This window comes from Lycorma delicatula, chromosome 1 (genome assembly GCF_047948215.1).
Source record: "Lycorma delicatula isolate Av1 chromosome 1, ASM4794821v1, whole genome shotgun sequence".
Lineage (NCBI taxonomy): Eukaryota > Metazoa > Arthropoda > Insecta > Hemiptera > Fulgoridae > Lycorma > Lycorma delicatula.
The window spans coordinates 317909822-317936557 of NC_134455.1; the positions used below are offsets into that span (position 1 = coordinate 317909822).

Sequence of the window (26736 nt, forward strand, 5' to 3'; positions counted from 1 at the left end):
ATTGTGTGTATGTATGTATATATATTTATATCATTACACTTATATACTAGATATAAAGTAAAACTTTTCTAAAGCAGTCTCTCAATAAATTGAAAAATTGAAAAAAAAGGATAAAATGATCTTTTCTGTATCACTTTACAAAACATAACGCCATTAATGAAGTGGAACTTTTTGTTATTAAAAATAACATTTTAAATAATGTTTATTTAAATTGTTTAACTTAGTGGAAAATAATTCTTTTCTATCCTTGTTGTGTGCACAATTTGACAACAGCATATTTGATTTTTTTTTCTAATAATAAGTAATTATAAAGTAATAACATAACATACAATAGCATATTTCTAGTCTTTAATTTGGTAGCATAATGAAATCTTATAACTAAGTACCATGATAGAATTCTTTGGAACCTGATTAAACCCAAGTTTACTTTTTTTATTGTTGTTAGTGAATGTTTATTTTGTGTTATGTTTTTAATGTTAGTTCTGTGTTAGGGTGTTCTGCTTTATTAATACTTAGAAATAACTAGAATGAATACTATTTGTAACAATATTATACTGAAATTTTTACTATTGATTTAAATGCAGAGTGATTCAGGAGTAAAGAGAAATAATTTGGGAACTGATTCTAGAGTTTGAAATAAGGAAAAAAGTACATACATATATATGTTGCAAATGCTTTATCAAGTTACAGCTAGCGAAATATTTTGTCTGGGATTTAGTTCCCCCAGTGAAATAAGACCATACTGAAAATTTTAAGGCGTTAATTAAGATTTAAACTTAATGCTTTCTTATGTTTTTTGATCTGAAAATACAAATAAAACAGGGTCCAAACTGTATCTCCGATAGTTTTCATGATACCTAACATAAAATAGAAAGATTGGAATCAAAAAATACATTTTTTTTAGGTTTGAAATACAATAACTTTGTTAAATAACTAATAAATTGATAAATTTCATTATCAGAACTTGTAGAGAAATTAATTCTGAGAAAACTTGTGTAATGAAGTCTGTCAAAAACAAAAAAAAAAGAAATCAACTTTTATTATTAAAATCAAACAAAATGAAACTTAAAATATGTTATTTTTTTAACATTTTTTTGTTCCTAATTTTTATGTTGCAATTTGTTCAACTAGTGAAAAATACGCAATCCCCCCCCCCTCCATGGCCAAATGTGATGAGGATGACATACATGACATGTAAATGAGAATTTAAAAAAAATAAAAAAAGCTGTTTTTAATACAATAAACTTTAGACTTTAAATAATTTTAATTTTTAAAAAAAGTTTATTGTATTAAAAACAGCTCTTATTAATTTAAAAAAAAAATCATAACATATTTCTCTTAAGTTTTGTTCTACTTTGATTTTAATAATAAAAGTGGACTTTCTTTTTGTTTTTTGCAGATTTTATTACAACAATTTTCCCAGAATTAGATTCTCTACAAATGATGATAATAAAATTTATTATTCATTTAACAAAATTATTGTACTTCATACCAAAAAAATGTGTTCTTCACCCCTGAATTTTTTTGTTTTATATTGGATATCATGAAAACTATAGGAGATAAAGTTCTGGGGCTTGGTTTATTTGATTTTTCAAGTAACCTCTATTTGATTTTTTGAGGTTATCCCTTATATAATGCCTTAAAAATTTTAGCATGACCCCATTTCACTGGGAGAACTGAAATGCGGATGAAATTTTTCGCTAGCTGTAATTCAATAATAAAGCATTTCCAACAAATGTTTCTATGAACCTTTTCCCTTATTTCAAGCTCTAGAATCAGTTCCCAAATTTTTCCCTTTCTTTTGAATCACTCTGGATTTATTTACTCATGGTTGGTGTAAGATGATGAAATTTAGATTCACTGAATGCAAAGTTTTAAAATGTTTTTATGCTTTTATTTTATTCTTTTTTGTAATAATATTTTTATTTAGATAAAATAGAGAATTACAACAGACATAGATTTTTGTAATAAAAAAAGATATAGTAAACTGTAAATGATTATAAAAAAAAAAAAAAAAAAATTAAAACTTCAGGTGACAAAGAGAAACAAGATAATGTCTGCGTTTGTTCAGGCATTACTCCACATCAGCTTATATTTGTTTTAAATGAAACTCAAACTCACACATTAATTTGACCTTGTTTCTGATCTAAACAAGGTAAATAAACAATTCAAACTTATGTTAAACTTAGGCTATATAACATTTTCATAATTGTAATGTGTAACCACCAACTCTATTTTAGAAATAAGTTTTCCCATTTTCATTAAGTAAAATATTTATTACTATTAATATTAATATATTATTAATATTTACTATATACTATTTACTATTTTACTACTATATATATATACTACTATACTATACTATACATATACTATTTACTATTACTATTAATATTTATTTTTCTATCTAGAAAAGTTTTCTAACTTTTCTATTATTAAAATACTAGATATTTTTATGTATCTGGAAATACAGATGTACGTGTCATCATTCATTTGATCTACAAGAAGCTGATAAAAATATCATATATTAAACAAAACAAAATTAAATATGACAAAATCACTATTTAAAGTTAATGGATTTTTATCTTTTAGTGTCTTTGTAGATATGTCCTATTTCTATGAAGTGAACTGTAAAGGTTGGTTATTTTGTTGTGGATCAAGTCTATTTGATGCTCAGGATAAAATTTTGAATATGAGTAATAAAATTATATATACAAAAAGAATTTTAATAATTTAAAAATTTAGTTTTTTTAGATCCGCTGTTGGAAAATTTTATATTTCTTTATTTCTGGTATTAATTAGGTTAAGGCAGCTCTGTAAACTAAATTTTTACTTAGCAGTTCATTATAAACTCTACTTCATGAAACAGACAATAGAGAGAAAATCAGACCAATCTGAACTTAAAGGTCATATAAATATTTATTTTTTCTTCAAAAGGAGGAAAAAAGTAAGGTTACTTACACAATATGGTTTTCATAGTCCCAAGCTAAAATAGATGTGACTGTAAGTTGACCATGAGTTAGAGATATCTTTTGCCTTGTATCACGCTGTATAAGACAAACATGTGTGAAATATCCAGCTTCTCCATCTCGAACTGGAAGTAATGTCAAATAAGATGTTCCATCCCAATTAAACAATACAGGTCCTGGTTCTAACCAACTAATACCATTTGACTTTTGTATCCATGACTGAAAAAATGATTTATATTCTAATGTCAATAACATTATTACCAAAAACATTTCAGATTAATTTCACTATGCAACAATAAAAATTTTTGTTTTACAGGTTTGTGATTTTGGTTTTTTGTTAAAAATATTATATAAAAATAATAATGTGTTTTAAATTTATCACTGATGTATATCAATTTTCCTTTTAAGCAAATATCATGTGAAACTTATAAATTTATATTCATTTGTTGACTTGAACTAGTTGTGTGCTAAAGTGACATGAATTCTCAGAAGAAAAAAATCCAACTTTTTCAATGAGTTATATAAAATATTACAAAAAAGAAAAGAAAATCTTAGAAGAAGAAAAACATATTCTACTGTATTGGTGATTTTGATGTGTTATATAAACAATAACAGTTACAAAAAAACAGCTATAAATATAATATTCAGTAAGTAAATAAAAACTAACACAATACTGAGTTTATGTTAGTTTGTAAGCCATATTGAATCAATGTTATAGAATATGTTACATTAAAGTCCCTCCAAATCTATAAGAAAATTGTCTCAGCTGAAACAATTATGCTTCTTAAGCATTTTATGAGCTGCTCATAAAGCAGTCCAAGAAAAACTCAATTTTTTTCTTAACATAGTGACTGCAAGGCAGTAATTAACACTTTATTAGCAATTATCTTTTCTTTTTTTTAAATCATTGTCAGTTGACTGGTTTGATGTTATTCTCCATTCTTTACTGTTCCGTGTGAATCCTTTAACCTCAACATAATTACTACATATTACATCTTATGTTTTCAGTTGTCAACATTTAGCGACTGAATTACATATTTTTCCAATAAAATTTTGTTACAATCTATAAAATCAACTGAGTTTTAAATGAAAACTTGAGGCACTTCAGGTCATCTGGAGTTTGAGAAAAACCATGTCCTTAATGATTCCTCAAAACAAAAATCACAAGGTGTCCAATAAGATGAACGATTCAGTTATTCTTGGTATTCTCTCTGTACAGGAAAAGTTTAATCAAGGTAATCGAGGTGCTCCGTTTTGCTACTACAGATAGGGAAGGCTGATTAATAGCTTGGAAATAATGTGTTGTAACATTTCAAGATGTGAATTTCCTGTTATATTCCTTTCGAATAAATAAGGTCCTTACATGGTTTTGTTTATAATTCTAATGTATCTGAATATGAACTCCAAGAATATTAAGTTCCTTCTCCAATATTATACAAAGATTTTCATCAGATCAATAAACACAATTATGAAATAAGCTTTTTTAAGTACTATCACTGAGCTAGATAAATGAAGATCAGCTTTATGATGAATAATAAATTCCTCAAAAATTCCAGTCAAAATTATCTTCATGAACTGCATGAAGTAATTTTGGTTGATAACTTTTAAATTTCAATTCGTTCATAATTTTTCATAAATTTTTTATGAGTATTTTCAACCAGAAAGGCTTCTGGACCTTTAAAGGCTACAGAAACCATAGTCTTCGGATGTGGATGCAGTCTGTGGATTATATTTCTAAAAGATTACATGAGGTTGGAATTGTAGGATCACAGAATATTCAAAGCAGTCATATCACCTAAAGATCATGTAGAAAATCTGAACATTCTTAAATAACTTGCACATACAAATGGATGTAACAATATAACTGTGACATGTTCCTATATCAAATAAGTAAAAATACAAAAATGAAGAAAACAAAAATAAATTACATTAACAAACATAAAAAAAGATTTTGGGGGAAATGTTCTTTGTGGTTGTTACCATACTGCTACTAGAATGCATAAACTGAACTATTCTGATTGAATAATGACCTACTGTAGTCAAACAGAATGCAGCTTCAAGATACAATTAACATTTGAAAGTTATCTATAGTAAGCCAATATTTGCCAACCATTTCATAGATACAAATCACAAATCTCCACTAACATTGACACAGGCTTGTTTGTTATTCTACACGTATACAAAAAAGTACATTTTTACATTCTTAAACATAATGAATTATATACTCTCACAAGGTGATGTGAATTATGTCTTTCAAATTGTTTTGTGAATTTGTGTTGATTCCAACATTACATTCTAGGTACTTTCCAACCACATTCTAAAAAACTGCTAGCAAAAACATCTGTTGATGTCAAAGCGAGAACCAGGAGACAGGAGCACCAGTTATCAGTGACTAGTGCTCCTGCCGTAGGGGTAACTGACAACACTCTGAAGTAATTTATTTCAAAACATTTTATTAATAAAATTTGAATTGGTTGATGTTACAAATGTTTTAGTTCTAGATGAGTTTAAAATAAATTTGGTTATTCCAATTAAACAAAACAAGCATCTAACATCTGTCTTTTTGTTTTTTTTCTGTTTAAACTATTTTGAAAAAATCATAGTTAAATATTTGATAATTTTCTAAATGATGTAATTTTAAGCTAAACTATTTACATCTGGCAAAACAATATCTGGTATTATTACCAGATATAAAAAAATTGATATTTTGGTTTATTTAAAAACCTAGTAATTATTTTACATCATCTTGTAATAAAATTATAAATGATTACAACTGCATGTTGTATTTCTGTTTAAGGATGTAGAAAACATTTTTAATCATTTCATTTCTTACTTTACATACTTTAAAGTTATTCATTCAGATTTAAAGCTCAGTCTCATTATTATACAGAAGGGAATTTGATGTAGTTTTTGTTGGCTTTTAGTATTTGGGTTATTTCTAATGTTTCTATAAACTGTGTTCTTAAAATATCTGAGCATAAACATCAACGCTGTTCTTAAAATGTTTGGTATTTGCTACATATTTATTTATTTTTTTAATATAAATTATATTGTCTTTCAAACAATGCAACCTGTAAATGGAAGTTGTTCCAGTCCATTCTCAGAGTGACCATTCGTAAGGTAGTGGTGTTGATTGAACAAAATTAATCTCAATGTTTGGCTACAATTTAACAAGGCTTTTTATAGTATGATCACAAACAATTAATTTGACTACTAACAGTTAATTAATGATGCTAATCACCTATTAGCCTTTGATAATGAAAAAGGTTACTTAGGTGTAACTGAAAACTTTTTGACATTTATTGAAGAACTTCCATTATTTTCTAACCTCAGTTCATTAGTCATAAAATAGCATGTATATATCTAATTTCATGACGGAAATAATGTTTTTAAAAAAATTTTGACAAGAAATGTAGAAATATTTAAGTTTATTACATCTAACAAAGTCTGAGTTAAATTATCATTACATACATCATGACAACTCCATTTTGGTGCTGAACAAATTGTTACAGAAGAAATATTCTGCCTGCGATTCAACCATACCAATGCTACCTCATGAACTGGTGCCCAGTTAACACTACATAAATATGGTATCCTGCAAAAACACAACCAAACATTTACAAAACTGTTTATGGATTTGTAGTTTAGTATCTTAGCAGTATATTATAATTATCAATAATAAATAAAATAAAAATATCACTTACTGCTTATTAGATAAACAATACCATTTAATAATATACACATAGTGGAATTGAAGAATTGATTCTGAAGTTGAAAAATATATAAAAATACTTAATAAAACTGCGGAAATGGAATGTTAAGATGTTTGATCACCATATTTTACAGAGCGTGTTTGATTAACTAAGATATTTACTAATTTAAATTATAACAAATCTATTTTCTGTTCTTGAAATTCACAACAGACCTGACTTCTATAAATCTTTTGGGACTTAATCAACTAATTTTGGAACTTAGAACCAGTATTAGAAAAAATTATGTAGAGTATATAGAGTGGGGTTTCAGACTTCTTAAGGTTGAATAAAACTTAATTACTCTTAACAGACCTGACTTCTATAAATCTTTTGGAACTTAATCAACTATTTTAAAACTTAGAACTGATATTACAAAGAATTATATAGAATACATCTGTAAAGTTATAGTGGGGTTTGTCTTCTTAAATCTGAATAAAATTTAGTAAGGTTGTAATACTGATGCTTCATTGAAGTGAAACTCAAACAGTTTTGAAGTATAGAAAGAGCTTTCCATGTACACACAACTAATTAGCAATAGTGATGCAAGATGTCAGTCAAGATGTGGACACTTCAGAAAAAGGTACAATCCTTTTTTAACTCACTATATTTGATTAACTGATTATTCTTTGATGTGAATACATATTTTAAAAACGAACCACTGTATGAAAGTAATATTTAATGTTGAAGTAGTGAGCTCGAGAAAACTGAGAGCTTGATGCAAATATGTTTGGCAAGTTATCTGTTATTTCGAAGCTATAAATAATTTAAGCAATTCAGAATCAAAGAAAATGCTGTTAACATCTGTTAAAGAACTTGGCCATAACAAATCCAATGTTCAGAAAGTTTTCAAATACTTCACCTTGCCAGTAACTAACTTTAATTGTTACATACTTTAGTTGCTCCACCCAATTAACCCCAAAAGATATGTTTTTTCTGTTGCATGGTCAGTGAGAAAGACACTAAGTACAGTAATGAGATAGTTTTATATGTATGGCTATGTTCAATGGCATAACATCAAAATATGGCTAATAAACAACTTCATGCCTTTATTAATTTAGCTAGTCACAAATCCGTCTATAAATTTAACAAAAATTAAAACTTATAACCGACACTAAAAATAAACCCTTGAAACACGCCCGATTAGAATCATACAGCAGCAAGGGACACTGTCCAGGCTCTGCGATTCGAAGGGAGAATTGTGATACTCCCAACACTTATGCATTCCATTCCATTATTAATTTATGCATGTTCAGACACAACTGTTTATACAACTATAGAATAGTATTGTTGCAACTGCTCTTTATTAATAGATTAATTAGTTTCATTTTTACAGTAATAATTTAAAGAAAAATAACTGGTTTGTTTATTTTTTATGATACCCCAATCAGAAATAATTGGGATAATTCATCTTCTATTCATTATGTAAAAGATTAAACTTAGTAAAATATAAAATAATCTAGAGAATTACTCTTATTTCTATTTACACATTACTTTGCTTGAAAAAAACAATTATAAAAAAGATTATATAAAAGATTAGAATTAGATTTCATTATAAAAAAGATTATATAAAAAAAAAATAAGTGTTTAAATAAATCTAAGAACAGAGTTTTATGCGTTATCAAACATTTAAAAAAAATTTTAATGATCAGTTTTAGTTTAACCATCATTAAAAAACAAAAACGAAAAAAAAAATTACTATTTTGGTACTCAATAAAGAAGAGACTTTTTTTATACTTAACCTTCATAATTTACTACCATTGTGGTACGTACATAATTATTTCAATTAACAAGTAGATGTTGAATATGTGACATGATTAAGAGGAGAAAGAGCTATTAAACTTATTTTCATTTATAATATTTATTTTGAAACATGAAATTAAACTATTATAATGCAAATTTATCATTACATAAAATAACTGAAGAAAATATTCAAGTGGTCTGACACAAATAAATTATTACACTTTGATAAGCTATTATATTTACCACTCTTATATTAACTCACTCTTGAATATGTGTGTGAGATTCATGGTATGGAACCTTTCAATAGAATTTTGAAGCACTTCCACTTATCCATTCGCTCTGAAATTTTGCATACAGGTTTGCTCCTGATGACAACACATTTTAGCAACATTTTCAAGTCACTAAGATGCGTTAATTAGTGAAAGAAAGCCCCTTGAACCTATGCAACCTCGTTTACATGCATATTTTCTTAGTGAAAGAATTATCCATGTTTGTTCAATTGATTAAATTGAACAAAGTATTTTTTCTCTGGCTGAGGCAAAAATTCAAATTTCATAAAACGTTACATTCAATATTTATGTCTGATGATTCATGATACTTACGAGCTAGTAAATAAAGTCATTACTTCTCTTTGATCATAAGTGAGAAGTGTGCATTTTCCTCGCATAGATTATAAACTAAGATCAAAATAATCTTAAAATTGCAAAAAAAAACATCAAATAGGTTCAAAAAAGTTTAAAAAAATCAAAAATGTAATTTTGCTGCCGCCAGAACTTGAACACGCAACTGCACACACGGGGAAAAAAAAATTGCCGCAACACACTCTTCCTGGATAAAAAAAAATTTGAATGAAAATGTATGAATTCAAAACTTGAATGTGCCTTGTGGGAGCAGGATATGCTGAATCAAAAAGCAAATTGCTGCATTCACATCTAGATTATGACAATTAATTAAATGAAAAAAAACACGATTTCTCTATCTTGCTCCAGTCAAGTGTATATGAGTATATGCAGTAATATTTTAAGATATATAACTTTTAAAACTGCCTATGTTCTTGTCCACGATATTGGAAACTGGAGGCATGAAAACTTCGAAAGATTGCTCAAACCTGTGCATAGCGCAGCTGTAAAGTATAAACTTATGAAGACTAAGAAGTAAAAAAAAAAAATTAAACCCACTCTTATATTAAAAGCACTAAAAAGTAGAAAATAAAAAATATTAAAAAAAAATTAAATACCACTCTTAAATTAAATTTACCAAAAAAAAAAAAATAATTTCAGGATGGTATCTCAGTATGGAGTTGACAACAAGCTTTGATGGTGCTATGTAAGATTATGTGAAAGTTATAGCTTCAAATTAAATATTTGATGTTTTTGCCAATTTTTGCATATGCATGATGAATGGCCCAAAGAGAGGGTGCAAAGATTTGTACTTTTACATGTTCATCCCACTCTTTAAGCCATTCAGCACGCATATGAAAAAATGTAATGTGGACATCACACGAGTTCCTTGTATGCCTATTAAATTACACATACACATATTTTTAAAATGAAAAGTACATAAAATTTTATTTCATTAATAACTTCTGATATTTTTTCATACATTTTTTTTTTTTTTATTGAATTATTATTTATTGTAAAACTTTTGTTTACAATCAGAGTTTAATATTCATAAATTAATATATTTAAATTAAAAAAAAGGAGATGAAGTCTGATTCAAACCGATGTGTCTTCCCCTTGTAAAATCCAAATATTTCATTAATTAAAGTTTTATTTGGCTATAACTCTGGAACCAATGAAAATAAGTACCACTTATGATATATTGTTGAAAAGATCTGAATGATGGCTTGTTACTGCGGTTAAGAAAAAGTCCAAAATCCAATTTTTTTGGATTTTGGGCTTATTTGGACACTTTTGGTATAGTTGATTGCAATTAAATGGAGAGGTGCACAACTAGATGTTACAACAGTCCTAAATTCAACATTTTAACATACTACGGATAATCATTTTAGAGTTATATGTGAGATACATATGTACATACATACATATGTACGTACAGACGTAACACTGAAACTGGTCAACATGGATTCAGGGATGTCAAAATGGATATTTCTGTTGAAATCTGAAAACCGAAATTTTTCACGATCACAATACTTTCTTTACTTCGTACAAAGAAGTAAAATTGGGAAAAATCAAATCTTTAATTTGAAGCTATTGACTTTAACATAATCTTACATATCACCATCAAAGCTTGTTATCAAATCCATTCTGAGATACCATCCAAAAATTATCTTTTATATTTTAGTACGTTTAATTTAAGAGTGGTGTTTTAACAGTTTTTTCCATAATTTTTATTTTCTACTTTTTACTGCATGTGACAAAAGTCCTTTTTAAAAATTCTTTTTTATATATATATATATGTATTTTTTTTTATACTAGTTTAGCTCATTGATTAGTCATTATCTAATTAAAATTTTTCTAGTTCATTTTTATAATGGTAATTTACTTAAGATATTGCATGTTTATTATATTTTAGGAGTTTCAATAAAATGCTGATCACTTAAAACTTACTTTACTCATACCTAAATATGTATATATAAATCTTTCTTTTAACAAAAGGGAACTTTTAGTACTATGGAATCAAGGTTTTCATTTATCAAAGTATAACGAAACATTTGAAATTGTAAGAAACTTGAACTGTTGTACAATAAATTTCAAGTGTTTCATTATTTTTTAATTTATTTTTACATCAATGTGTAAAAATGTGGAAATGGATGTGCTGTCAGTCTGCATTATTAAGAAAACTCAAGAAGAAATTTTAAAAAGTGTAATTGTTTATGGTTACTTAATTATTAGGCACTGAAGCAGTTGTTCTTTTTTCCAGAATAATTAGGTAAAAAATCTGTAAAAAAATTTACACAGTTGTGCCGTTAAGTGAATATTGATATTTTTAAACGACATCTAATTTGGAAGTGTATCTTTTTTTACCTTTTATGAAATAATTACAGTAGAATAATCATAATGTAAAAACTGCTCAACTTTATTAATGTATGAATTATAATAATCCTTATAAATTATTGTACAATGAATTCTGAATCATTAAATTCTTTAAAATCATCTTATTTATCTGTTTTCTTAAAATTAATTTCTGTAGTCTATTTTTGTTTAATAATGCCTTTCAGCTGAGAACTACATTATATACAATGACTTTTCATACATTTAGTTCAAATATACAGTAATATTATTACTGTAATATTATCACTATGTTATAATAAATAAACAAATAATGAACGTAGTAATCACAACCACAACAACAACATTAATATCATTAATAATAAGAAATGTCAATAATAATAATAATAATAAAAAACAGTGATGATTAATACAAAACAGAATTTAAAGTAATCGTCAAGATTTATTCACAGATAGATAAATAATGAAAACCAAAATTCAGTCCCATTGACAAAAAAAAATTAACATGACTGCTAGTCTTAACACTTTTAACCATTAGTCTTTTATTAACAACAGTAGTACAATAGATAAGACAAGCATAAAGTCCTTTGATTACAAATACTTTTGTTGCTCACAATTAAAACTGCCCTAACAATTTATGAATGAAATTAAGTACATTACCTCTTTCACTTATAGTCTAATAAAAACTCACCAAACCATTTCTTGTTTTCATGTACTGGAATTACTTGTAACGTCACTGTAATCGCGCCGAACTTAGTCACTAGAAATTCGCTTTTTTACTGACCTCCTCGCAGAATGCTGTCGCTGAGTGACATTTCGCAGAGCTCTCCTCGCAGACTCACATCAGTCTCGCTTAGACTGATTCGCAGAACTCACATCGCAGACTTCAGTTCACCTCCAGTCAGTTGAAGTCTGTTTGGAGAAGAGTCCAAGTTTTTGATCCACAGAGCAGAATTGAGATGATAAGTGTGCGGAAGAGGCGAATTATTTTGCATAGTAATGCTTGCTCACTTCTACAAGTATCATTTTAGTGAGGTGAAAGCTGTAACTGTCTGCTGAATCCTGGTGTTGATTTTAGCTGTAGATGCCACTTTCTTCTCTTGGACCAGTGAGCCGAGATATTTGAATTCTTGGATTTGTTCGATCTGAGCTCCTCCGAAGTAAACAATGGACTGTGAGCCGTCAGTTGTATCTTTGTTTTTTCAACATTGATCCTGTTCAAAAGGCTGTGCTATACTGGAGATCTCATATACATTATCTGTGGCCTCAGCATCACTGTTAGCAAACATGGCACTGTCATCTGCAAACATCAGATTGATTAGATAGTGAACCTTATCATACTGTACTCCATGGCTTCCTGGAAATACTCTCCTTACTTTAATTACTTCAGTTACAATGTTAAACAGCAGTGGAGAGATGAGACCCCCTAGCGAACTGCTATTTGAATGGAAAATGCATCAGATAATTCGATTTGGATTCACACACAGCTGGTTGAACTGTTGTATGATACTTCCAAGTCGATGAACACAATAACTGTTTATATTCCGCACTTAATTCTTTCTTCCATCAGCTAGTGGAGGGCGAAGATCTGATCAGCCATGATGTGGTCAAAATCCAGCTTGCTCTTTGTTGCTCATCTGCTCTTGATGTTTCTGCAGTCGCAGTTGAATGATTTTCATGAATACTTTGCCAATGATTGAAAGGAGGCTGATGCTGAGATAGGTTTTGCAATCATAACTCTCCCCCTTTTTATGGATTGATATAATGATGGCTTTCTTCCAGGTGGAAGGTATGTATTCTGTATGCATCTGATCAACTGAAGTGGTGTGTGAAGTTGGTGAAGCAGAATGTCTCCTCCAGCTTTTATCGCCTCTGCTGTATCTCATCTACTCCAGGTACTTTCCTGTTTTTCAACGACCTTATTGCTGCTTGAACTTCTTTAGTTGTTGGTTGATCATAGTTTAATGGCATTGCTGGTACATCAATTTGTGGCAGGGCTGCGGGAGATCCTTGTGGAGGATTGTGATTGTAGAGTTCCTGAAAAACTCCTTCCATTGCTATAGCCATTCATTTGATGATTGCACAAAGGATCCACCCATCTTTCAGATGTTGTCAGTCGATCTTGTCTTTCTGTTTAACTTTTTGACTGTGTAGTACAGGGTTTATTATTCGTGCTTGGATGCGCCTTCATCCAGGTCAGTTGCTATCTCATTTCAATATGTCTCCTTATCTTCTTTCATTTTCTACTGGACATCTTTATTTAATTACCAATAGTGTTCATAGTGGGTTAGTTTTGCTTGTTAAACGATTATTAAAATGGCCCTGCTTTTATTTTAAAACCAAGCAAGACACCATATGTCAATTACCTTTAATTGGTTCTCTTAAACCAGGGCCAAACCAGTATTCAAATAATCATGATTCATATTCATAGTATTTGGATAATAGAACTGAATTTCATTTTTAATCATAACAGAAAGAAGTGTACAGTAAGAACCGAACCTAATAAATCAAAATCCACTAATTATGAAATAATTTTAACTTTTGTGAAGACAGGCTTTTGCAAAAATAATATGTTTTGTCATTTATTAGTATTTTCAAGGACAAGAGGTCAAGAACAACAAAACTGGGGTTGCTGCTAAAAGATAGACAATGAAGAATTTTCTGCTAAATGGTTATATTCATATTTATGCATGATAATGTGTTTTACACGTTGTTACACCTTCATCTCAAATATTAATAAATTTCAGTAACGACTGAGTAAACTTATGAGATAATTAGGATATTTATGAATTGTGTACATGTTTTTAGTGATTACAAATTAAAGCTATAGTACAGATGTAACAGAAGCTAGAAGTTTAACAACCTTAACTTAAAATTTACTAATTTGCTTCATTTTTTATTCTTTTACTAGTTTAAAATATAAATTTAATCATAAATTATAAGAATTTCATAATAAATATTAGTTTTAAAATAGTTAAGGAATAATTTAAACTAAGTCTAAACATTCAATTAAAGAGAATGACAAAAAAATTACATAGACCTAACAAAAACAAGAAATAGAAACTAAACAATTATTTTCAAATAGATTTTTACTCAAATTAAAAGTATACTAGCTAAAATTAATTTAATTAAGCTCATTTGTTAATCTGTCTTTTTCTGTAGTTGCCCTTAATTTTGTGTAAAATTTATGATCCTCTTTTGGAACAGCCAAATTGGTGGTCATTAATGCAAGGTCAGCTTCTTCTTACTATTAAGTGGTGGAGGTGATAGAAAAGCTGGTTCAGTCAACCACTGTATCTAATATCTTTTGCCTTTTTCATTAATTTAAATTTGACAAAATTCTTTATCATCATATAACTAGTTTTGCAGTATCTGGATTGTTTTTTCTTAAAATTTTACTTTAATGTCATTTTAGATTCCTTTTTTCCATCAGTATTTATGGAAAGCTTTTTCCTCTTGAAGCATTATCTTAAAAATTGTCAGCTGCATTTGGTTTTCATTAACGAGCCAGCGTTATGAAAATTGTTGACCATATATAAATTACCTCTGGCTGAGAGATTTCAGGATTGATTGTATGAAGATGTGCTGTTGATAGTGAGATGAGATCGAGCTTATACTGTGTCTAATGCAATCAGTGATCAACTATGTTCATTGGTGGATTTAATCAGAGAGCAACTGTAACAAAAAAGCTCACTGAGCAACCAATTAATTGAAATAAACATATCAATAGACTACCAAAAAGAACTGAAGGATGATTTAATTAAACTGTTATTAAATGAAAATTTAAATTTTTCAAACATGAAAAATTTAGAGTTTGTAGAAATTGCTGAAAGTTAAAAAAAAAAGATAGTTGAAAAGATAAAAGGATAGTTGAACAAGAGGGAGAGTGGCTGTGATGACTGAAGAGAAATATGCTTGTCATGTTTTAAAAATTGTTGAAAAGAAAACCAACCAAATGAAGATGATATCATTGAATAGAAACTGTTATGTATTCAAGAGAGAAATTTAGGACAGGCAATGAAATGAATTAAAGTAGAAAATTATGAGAATGAAAACTTGTAATGGTCAAATGCAATAAATATTACCAAAAGCTAAAGATGTGTTGAAATAAATGCAGTTCTATTTCAAACTAGGTAAAATATATTAACATATTTTGCAAATATAATTCTAATGTACCATTCAAGATTACTTTAAATAAAGCTACTCCCTTTCAAAGGCAGCTACTATTGTATTATGACCAGTAGGTAAAATATAAAAATGTACCGTTAAATTGTTTATAAAATTCCTAGTTGTAGGACTTGCCAAGGAAAAAACGAGACAAATATATTGAATAATTGTAACATGACTAAATTAATAAACATGAGATAATCTAATAAAAGATTATTGTTTTTTATTGGGACTGGACCACTTTAGTTCTTAGATTCAGAATTATAATCATCCTTCAGCATCCCAATTATTAAGTACACGAGAGATAATTACATAGGTTTATATATATATGTATATTTATATGTACATACATAAATCAATGAAGAGAAACATTTTGTAAATGTATTAAGTGCAAGAGATTATAAAGATGTTTAGAAAATTGCAGCAATAAATAAATATAAAGATTATCCTATTATTAAATATCCAGTAACTAATAAACTTTGCAACAGTATTAAATAATGTAACTGAAATGAATATTAATCTTAATAAAGTTTTACTGGCTAAATAAAGAAATTCATAAAGCTATAAAATAATATAACGTTTTACTTACATTTTCAGCTTCTTTTCCCAGATTGATATTTTCATGGTTCTTGTTTAAGAATTTCATTCAATTTTTTTTAAAACTTCTTCTATAATTTGATGTTGAAATAATAACAAAAACTACATTAAGCACTAACATTCAGTAAATGACATAAAATTCAGATTTAGTGTTACAAGATAATCCCCTGATTACAATGAAAGTTTATCCTCTTAGGAATTTAAATAATTGTTCTTGTCTTCTTTGTTGAAGGATGACAATTTAAGTAAAAGTGATAGTAAGTTTTAAAAATTCAAGTCAAAATTTAAACAGCTAAACTTTTATATATATATATTTTTTTTAGCTGTATTATACAGTATTTACCACTGGAATAACAAAAAAAACAAAAGTACAAAAGTTGAGGTTTTTGAGTTGTGATATTCTTGTATTGAAGGTATAATACTAGGAAGACTTAATTGTAACTTAATTTAAATATTACATTGTTTACAATTAACCAATCTAGGATATTCTAATTATTTTCATATATTTTAAAATTGTATCACTCTGACAAGAATTAATGATAAACTAAAGTTATTAAAAATATTTCTCTGTTAATTTGAAATTAATCTCAAAGTTGTGGATAAATAGATTTTCCATGAGTAATAAAAAACAAGCATAACTTCTTGTTAAATCCATGAGTTTATGAAAAAAAAATTAGCAAGATAAACATGTTGACATAAATTAGTTAGGATGAGAAAGATTAAGGTTAGAATGAGTTTCATTCAATTATAACATAGCTCCTTTTGTGTATCTTCCAAAAAAATAATGGATTTACTTACAGCTGCTAGTGCTTTTCTCAAAGTTTTGAGTATATTTTATTTTGAAATAGTTAATTTTATGAGAAAGTTATAAGAAATTATGTAGCTGTAAAATTTCACAGACTTTTTTAAAACTGAATTTTAGTTACCCCTTTTTATTGACTTCTTAACAAGTTTCGCTATTTCTAGCTATTATATTTATTATTTATGTGTATAAAACTAACACTAATAGAAGCACACCAGTGTGTCAAAACTCAGTTATGCTATGAAAAAAAAAAAAAAAATTAAATAATGTTTTTAATTCTAATATTATTTACTAATTTTTTATAAATTAAAATTTTTTCTTCTTATTTGATTTCAAGAAAAAATGGAAAAAGATAAAGTTAAATATTACATTGAAAGAAAACATATTCCTATTGATCCGCACTGCTGGCTAAAAGTCAGTTTTTCCTCATGTAGATTGAAATTCTGTTATCAGGTGAAAAATTCTGGTTTTGTAGCTGATTTAATAGTTCATTTCAGTTTTATTTCTGTGTTAAAAATAATGGGATTAAAAAGACAAGTAACAAATTTTTGTGCCTCAGTGTATGTGGAAAAATAATAAGGATTTTGCTGACATCTATGAAGAGTTCCATGGAAGAACTTTACTATCAACTTGCTAATATTTGTTTAAGTTGAATATAACATTTGAAAATACTGGAGGGTCCTAAAGAAGCTCCACAATTAGGCAAGCCTAGAATTACTAGCACTTAAGAAAACAAAATATTTGTTGCATATACATTAGTTAAGAGTTCTCAAATATCAAATAGAAATTTCCATTGAGCTGGAAATACCCAGAACAAGTTTACTATAGAGTCTAAAATTATTTAAGTTTAGATGTTATCTTCATACACTTTGTGAAGGTAATTTTAGCAGAAGGGTGGAATTTTGCGAACAATTTAATATTAGTGTTAAGTAGATATCGTGTCTAACTCAGTTTATGTTTAAAACTGAATGGTCAAATAATCTGTCATGATAGTGTCTACTGGTACATGAAAATCCTTGCATAATTATGGAGGAGATTAATGTACTTGAAGTTTATGTTTGGTGTTGATTACAATAAAGTCTTATTTGTTAAGAAAGTAAGGTAAGAGGCAAATCATATCTTGAGATGTTATGACATATTGTTATTCCCACACCGTTAAACAACACTGTTTGACATTAGATGTCCATTTTGGTAGCAATATAGGACACCTCATCATTATGATCCTCAACTTAGAGACCATTTCAATCAAAAATTTTCTGATTAGGTAAGACACTAACAGTCAGTTGAACTATCACATTCATATGATTTAATTAGTTTAAATATTTTGTTCTTGGAATAATTAAAAACATATTATGTTGTTCAAATTTAAATGACGTAAACCATCTCAAGATGTCAACTGAAAACTAATTTGGTTTTAACGATAAATACAGAGATTTATTTGAAAAAAAACGAGTATTTTAGTAGTTAAACACTACCATGAATCTATGCATGCAGAGGATGGTACTTTAAACATTGTCTCTGATGTGTATTTAACACATAATAATTAAAAATTGTTTTTGTTTAATTTTCTTTTATCAACTGTTTTTACTATAATTTGTGTAAATTGACTTTTAAATTATGCAGAATCTCAATCACACTTGGTATTTTTCATATTCTTTGGATTTCATCCCTCATAAGCATCTGGAATTGGATGACAGCATATTGCTATTAAAAGGAAATAAATTAAATAAACCACTTTGTGAATATCTCCTGCAGCAATTTATGAAATACAATAAAAATAATACCTTTTGATGTTTTTGTTACTTGCTTAGAACTAAAACAATGTTTTGAATGGTGATGCAAATAGTTCACCCACCCAATGTGTTTGTAAGAAACATTCTTCACTTGAATACAGTTTTTGTTGAACTTGATTATTCTAAGGCACAAATTTATTTTAAAAAGTGTTGGTGTATAAATCATCAAGCATCTTCCTGTAATGGATGGTTTTAGCATTAAGTTAACACACAACTTTTTCTAATAAATTGGTTATTATAAAAAAAGAATTGTACAATTAAAAATATGATTTTGAGTACTGAATGATATATCAGGTGGCATATCTAACTATTAGGTTTTGATGATATATGATACTATAATTAAGAATGAAAATTTAAAGTAGTGAGCATGTATCACATATGTAACAGTATGGACAAAAAGTATGAAAGAGAAACAGAGAAGTATAGAAAATTGTATACTGACTGTGAATCTTCCATAACAGAAGGCAGTGGCTTCAGTTGTATACTAGATACATTAGTGTGGGGTTCCAAAGATGTTAAATTTACGAGCCAAACGGTTACTTTAGGATTCATTGTACCCGGCTGAAACAAAGAATAAATAAACAATTAATTTTTACTTTCAGTGAAATAAATAAATATTATCCTGTAATCATTTTCTGTTGTCAGAGGTTTACATTTAATTACTCTAAATCTATAATTTATTTATATTCTTTAACTACTTGTTTATGATTATTCATCAGGTTTCAATCCAACTCATAGAAATGCTCCAGTTTATATAACAATATGAAAGGTTAAAAGAAAACACTAATCAAAACAATGATTATATAGAAATTATATTAAAAAAATCTTAAAGTAATAAAAACTTGAATCTTATTAATAACTCCCAATTTAAAAGCACAAGTCTGCAATGGTTGTGTTTTTTAGTTTTTGTTAATTGATTCTCATGTATTTTTTAGCATTGAATTTGAAAATAACCTTCATTTATTTTATCACATCAGAATTTTTGACAAATCACAAATTTAAAAATTTGTAAAATGTTCAAAAATTGCAAAAATGTGATACGTAAAATATATATAAAACGTTTTTTTATAAATTAATATAATATATTCACTTTTTTAACTTATGTATTCTTATATAGCTAAACAGTTAAGTGATCTGAAGACGAGGGTGGGGTCATTGACCCCATAATTTCTAATGAAAATTGCTACAAAATAAGCCTAATTTCTATTATAGTGCATTTTAAATTAATTTATTTTTATTTATTTAATTAATTTTTATGAAGTATGTCATGCTTTTTGAAACCACTTCCTTAATGATGAAGTATGTAACATACTTACAATTTATTCCATGTGTCAAAGTTTCTTTGGATAAGGTATCCAAGCTTTCATGCTGAAAATCTCGCTAACGGCACCCAGATTTTAAGGAAAATAGTCTACATGTGAATTTAGGAAGTAAACCTTCAAGCTCATGGAACAGCCTAAATTTTTGTATTTCTGCAGCATGTTTTCAATGATTGATATGAAGTTCGGATCCTTCTTATTCTCCAGAAACTTGGTTACTACATCTTTAAAGGCTCCCCAGGCTTCTTTTTCTGCAATTTCCGTTTGTTTTTCAAAACAACCATCTTTGAGAAGTTATGTAATGTCAGGACCAGTAAAGAGACCCTCTTTTAGTGTGATGATTGATAAGACTGGAAATTTGTAATAGATATATTTAAAACATTTACCTTCTTTTAGTAAGGCTTTAACAAACTTCTTCATCAAGCCTAACTGGATATGCAGAGATGGAAGGAGAACTTTATTTGGATCTACGGAGCACATTTTTGGTTCCAGGTTCTAATGAAGCTCTTTATGGCCAATCTTTCCTTATCCAATGATTTTCTCTGTCACTGCAATCCTTTCACACAAAAAACAAGGAAACTTTGTGTATCCTTGTTGTCCTAACAGCATAGATATTATTTTGAGAACATAGCACATAATTCACTTATGATTGTCGTATTTAATTTTATCGAAAACAAGTTCCAAACTATCGTAACCCTCTTTCAAATGGTCAGAATGTCAGGTGGATATTGACAGATACATTTTCCCACTGTGAAGAAGGACAAATTTGAGGCTTCTTTTGGACAAATCTATGAACAGTCTCCAATCATTACTTTGTGTGGAATGTAAAATTGAGTCAAAAGTCCATGTACATCAGTGTGCAAGAATAATTATTCTTCTGAAAAATATGGAAGAAACCCCTTTTCTCTGTACCTGAACCAGGAAAATGAGGTGCCAACTGCTAGCAGGTTCTTCTTTTTAAATTTTGAACCAAGCAGTTCTGAATTTTCTTTGCTCTAAGGTGAGAGCACTGAACCTTACAAAATTACTGGAGTTTGTCTAGCAAAACCCATACTATTTCTTATTATTGGAGAATCAAAATGATGATAATTCCTGGGGTGGTAGGGTCACTCGGGTGATGACACTTTGGAACCGTCGTCGTGATGTTTTGCTCAACGCAGGGGGTGATGGATCAAGCGGTGTCCCTCTGCGGATCGGCACTGGAAGACATGGAAATGAATTACATAATGAAAACTTAACCGGATGCGATGATGTATAAACACATCACACCGTACACCGTGGAGGCCAACCCAGATTCAAAGCTTAACATCGATAGTACGAAACTTGGTAATCAGAGACGACAGACTGAAAAGAGCGCAAAAATTAGTGATGCGGAGAGGAGATTGATTCAACAAGATGTGAGAAGGAAGATACAAGCTTAAAATGAGCATCAACCTGGTGGAGAACGTAGGATTTAGCGTCAGGCAAATCAGGGTAAAGGCGCAAATGAAGTGGCTGCTAATGTCAAAGGAAGTGATGAGAGGGAGAATATTCAGTGGAGTGATGAACTGCTAGGAATGATGGACCTCCTATCGCAGCAATATGATGAAGTCATAAGCATGCAGATGCATCAAAGATTCCAACTGATCAAGATAAAAGAGAATCCCCACATACAACAGAAGGGAGAGAGAAATTCATCACAACGCCAATGTAATATGGAATGAAGATGAATAAAACTGTACTCACACTTTGAAAATATGGAAAATGCAAATGATATAAGCAGTGACAAGGTATGAGAGGCCTTGAAGAAAATGAGAAACTGGTCAGTCCAGGTCATAAAGGGATATAAAACATCTGGTTAAAAAGATTACAACCTTTGCATGTCAAGATAGCTCAAAGCCTTCAAAAAGAAACTGAAGGGTACTCGGACTCCTCGAACAACTATCGACCCATAACATGTCTGCCAATGATGAACAAATTATTCACCTCGATTGGCTGAAATAGAATATACTCGCACCTAGACAGAAACAGGATGCTCCCAGAGGAGCAAACAGGGTGCGAGAAGGGTTCATATAGACGTAAGGACAGTTCCTTTTATCTAGAAGGAGCAGTTCCTTCTAGATAAAATCGTAATCAATGACGCTAGAGGGAAGAGAAAGAACTTGGCAGTGGCCTGGATTGACTACAAGAAAGCCTTCGACAGTGTGCCTCACGGCTGGATCCTGAGAGTTTTGGAGATGTTGAAGATCGATTCAAAGATCATCAGATTGTGCCAAGAAAATATGAGTCAATGGAGAACACGGCTATTAATAAGCACCACGAGAACGAGAACGATCTTCAGACGGAGGGATATATTTCTAGACAACAACACATTGTCACATCTGCTTTTTTGCTTAGCGTTAGTACTCCTCACGTATCGTCTGAGGAGCACTCTATTGGGATATGAAATGCACAAAGACAAGGAACACCTTTTCGCTCTTATTTTAATGGATGGCTTGAAGCTACTTACAAAATGTCCGGAAGAAATCTATGGGTTGATCCAAATCGTCCAAGAATATAGCAATATCATTGGAATGGAATTCGGGCTTGATAAGTGTGCGAATGTCGATCTCAGAAGAGGAACCACGGTTGAAATGCCCAGAATGGATGAAGAGACGATAATGGCCATAAGACAGTTGGAGCACGGAGAGGTATATAAATACCTGAGTACGGAAGAGGATCGTAGAATCAAAGATGTGGATGTCAAGTACAAGAAGACCAAAGAATATGTAAGTAGAATTAGGAGCGTTCTGAAAAGCAACCTTACTTTTAAAAACAAAATAACGGTGATTGGCAACCGTGCCACACCCCTATTCAAGTTCAGTTTCGGCATCGTGGGGCGGAAGGACACGGAGGTGGACGAATTGGATCGTAGGGCGAGAAAGTTTCTCACAGTGTTTGGAATGGTCCATCCGCTTGTGGACGTTCATAGATCACACGTCTTGTGAAGAGAAGGGGGCAGATGATTGTGGCAAATTGGAGCGACATATAGAAATGCAATAGTTAGGCTAGCGCAATTCCTCTTGATGAATCGGCACGACAAACTACTTTGACAAGCGATCAGGATGGAAAGGAAACCAAGGTATGCAGAAGTCGTGTCAAAGCCATGAGAATTGCCCACACGTGCGCCAGAAATTTGGGAGAGGTACATGAATTACAAGAAGACATTCTGATGGAGATGGATATGAAGAAAGTATTCCAGGAAATATTGAGAGAAGAATGGCGCCGAAATAACTTGCATGGACAGTATGCCATCGGAATGCAAGCACCAGGTATGGATAAGGATCTCACATTTCACAGTGTCATGGCTTCGTAGAGGACAGTTGAAAACTGAAACCGAGGTCCTGATAGTGGTGCCGTAGGATTAGGCATTGAGAACAAAAAATTACGAGAAATACATCATGAAAACAAGAGAGGATGACAGATGATGCAGACTGGTGCAGAGCCTTTCCCGAAACAATCGACCATGTTATTGGTTTGCTTGACATTTCTCCCGCCACCAGCCCATTCAGTCACCCTAAATGATAAGACCGAATGTCTGTGCCACAAACGGCAACTGAGCCTCGAACAGTTTAGCAACCAGTGTCCTAACATTGCTCCTAGAGCTTACCTAACAGCGTGAACGGACTAAGCGTGGTGCCATACACCATCGGCTTAAGTATCCCCATCGCTCACTTGTCATATATTTGCTAAAATGGGTAGGCGCACTCCGTCAACTACTAAATATATATATGACATCCATAATAGAGTTTATTTCGTCTAGGCAGAAATTCGCTGCCACGCCTAGGTCGCTGAATGCCAGCAAGTACCTGTCCACCATCTTATAGCGCTTGGAGCCATAATAATTGGCTGGTGGTCAGCCATACTCATGGCTAGCTTCCCACGGCAGTGCGGTAAGATTCTTTCCCGTAAGCAAACTACGGATGCCGGTTGAACAAAGCAACCGCATCTAGGAATTCCCACACGGTCCAGCAATGCGGCTCTCGCCACATTGACTCGCCGCTTATGAATAGCCAATTTTCCGCTTGACCTCAATTTCTAGGGTGGCCCGGTCTCTGGTCCCCCCCCAAAAGCAGAACAGTCAAACATCAGGGGTTCATTTGACTGGACCTCCCCGCAGACGCACAGCTCATCAGCTGTCAGGGTGAACCGAAATAGATATGGGTTCAAGTTAGCGTGGTTAGTAAGCACCCGGGCACCCGTTGCCTGAAAAACGAGCTCCAGGCATACCATCATTCCAAATCCTGTATAAACTAATACGAAGATCTTCCCTTAGTCTTGGTGTTCCATTCCAGAGGCCATGGTTCCATGGCACAGCTCTGCAGCCTCTTCCGCAGGCAGGAGATCTGCAACAGAACGAAATTTAGATCCGGTGCATTGTAATCACCGTTCCGCTCCGGTTCTGGCTCGGCTCGAAATCGGATTCCAAAACCTCGGCCTCCCGGCTTCTTCGCAATCTCCACATGGCTGCCCGAACTTTCCCCACTAAATCGATTGAGAAAGCCTTTCCTAATACGGTAGTAGCCTCGTAGGAGGTTGTTTCAAAACCCCAGTGCATACAATTAAGGCTCTGCGCTGGGCACTCCTTAAATTTTGAAGAAGTGTTCTATTCATATCCAACCTATGCGCCCAAACGGGCGCCACGTAAGAGGTCACGCTTTCGAAGACACCTTGGTACACCATGTATATTTGACAGCCCGACACCCATAGTCTTTCCGGGCAATTCTCCTAAGTTTGTATATCACCGAGACGGCGTCCGCCGCTACTTGCATAATGTGGTTGCTAATCAGAAACTTTTCATTAAACAAAACTCCTAAGTAATTATGAACTCTAACTCGGTTGATTACACAGTCTTTATATTTAGCTGAGTTTATGTACCTTGGTGTCATATCATCGACCATGTCTTATCGGGATGCTGGCAACTGGAAAAATACGAATATCTGCAGAGGCACAATAGAATTTATGTCTTCATCCACTGCATCCCGCTAAATGCGGAAAAATGGTACCAGCATAAACCGCAGCGTATGGTCTCAAACACGATTGCGTATGATATACTAGTCCACACCGACCGATAAATAAATGCGAAAAGGCCTGACATTATACTCAAAGATCATGTTGGAAGAACAGCGCTGCTGATAGATGTCTCGGTGCCAAATGACGTGAATATTACGCAAAAGTATGCGGAGAAGAAACTGAAATACTGAGATCTAAAAATCAACGTTAGCAGGATGGGGAACATGAAGACCCAGATAATGTCGATAATCATTGGAACCCTTGGAGCGATCCCTAAGGATCACTAAGTGATCTACAGAAAATACTAGGGAAATTGAGAATAGAGATACACATGACGTAGCGCTCAATAGCACGGCAGACATTATGAGAAGAGCGCTGGAATAGGAGAACTCGTTACAAATATCTGGAGTCCTGCGCGCCTATTTACAGTGCGCAGGTCACGAGAAGCAGGAGATGGTTACCAAACGGTATCACAACGTCAATTGATTACGTGTGACAGTATAGTGTTAATTATAATCCTTGTTTTTCTCACTTATAGTTTGTTACTTGTTATATTAATTGTATAATAATTTCCACTTATCAACTATTTTTATTATTATGTCCGAGCGATTTCAGATATTAATTCATCATCAGGAACTTTTATGTTATGGATTATAATTATTTCCTTCAAAAATTAAAATATTAAATGTATTTTATGAAGCTCTCAATTGTTATAACAATTGAGAGCATCATACTGACATGACGGATAACGTCGACATTATTTTTACCTTTTGACGATCAATTGTTATATTTATAATTTTTGTTTTAAAAAATTCAAAATTCATTTAATATATTAATTTGTGAAGGAAATAATTATAATCCATAACACATAAATGTTTCTGATGATGGATTAATATCCGAAAGCGCTCGGAAATAATAATAAATAAAAAAAAATTGGTAAGTGGAAATTATTATGTAATTAAATTATATCAATATCCTACCAAAGGGCCATGATTAATAATAAAATAATTTACTTGTCTTTTATATATATATATATATATATATATAATTAATTATCTTTATTTGTGATTGTCATCGTATGTTGAAGTGTCAATGTGTTAATTGGCATGTGTATGTGGAATCAAAGGTTAATTTGTGGATATTTGATTTGGAACCCAGTTAGGAGGTGTAAGCCGCTGTTCCCCCCAAGCACGCTGACGCTGGTTGCGTGACTGGAGGCATGACCGTAATCTGCTTTTTCTGACACCGGCTGGAGTGTGGACGGAGAGTGTCCATCCCTGTTCCTGTTTGTGGAGCCTGGTTGAGATGGAACTAATTTTTGACCTAAGAGCTGTGGACGAATTTGAAAGTATCTGGTGATAAAGAAGAAAGAAGGAGATTTTTCTAAAATTAGTCCTTTCGTAATTGCTCAGAGGATCATGGAAGTTGCAGGATCACCTGTAAAAAGAAACTAGAAAGACTGCTTTGAGACTGTTTTTAGAGATTGGATGTATGCAGTCGATTAATTACGTTTGTCATAAAAAGAGGGGTTACTAGGACATGAAAATTAAATCCATTAACAGCATGATTCTGCACTACTGTAATGTAGCACTTT

General features: G+C 30.9%; 1 protein-coding gene across 1 annotated transcript in view; it reads right to left on the reverse strand.

Moving 5' to 3' along the window:
* Positions 1-26736, reverse strand: part of LOC142334180 (dipeptidyl peptidase 4-like) — a 399200-nt gene that overhangs the window by 71009 nt on the left and 301455 nt on the right. The window contains exons 9-11 of the mRNA XM_075381991.1: positions 19235-19353; positions 6441-6564; positions 2962-3188 (exon numbers count right to left, since the gene is read on the reverse strand). Coding sequence (XP_075238106.1) covers positions 2962-3188; positions 6441-6564; positions 19235-19353 — 470 coding nt within the window. The remainder of the gene's footprint in view (positions 1-2961; positions 3189-6440; positions 6565-19234; positions 19354-26736) is intronic.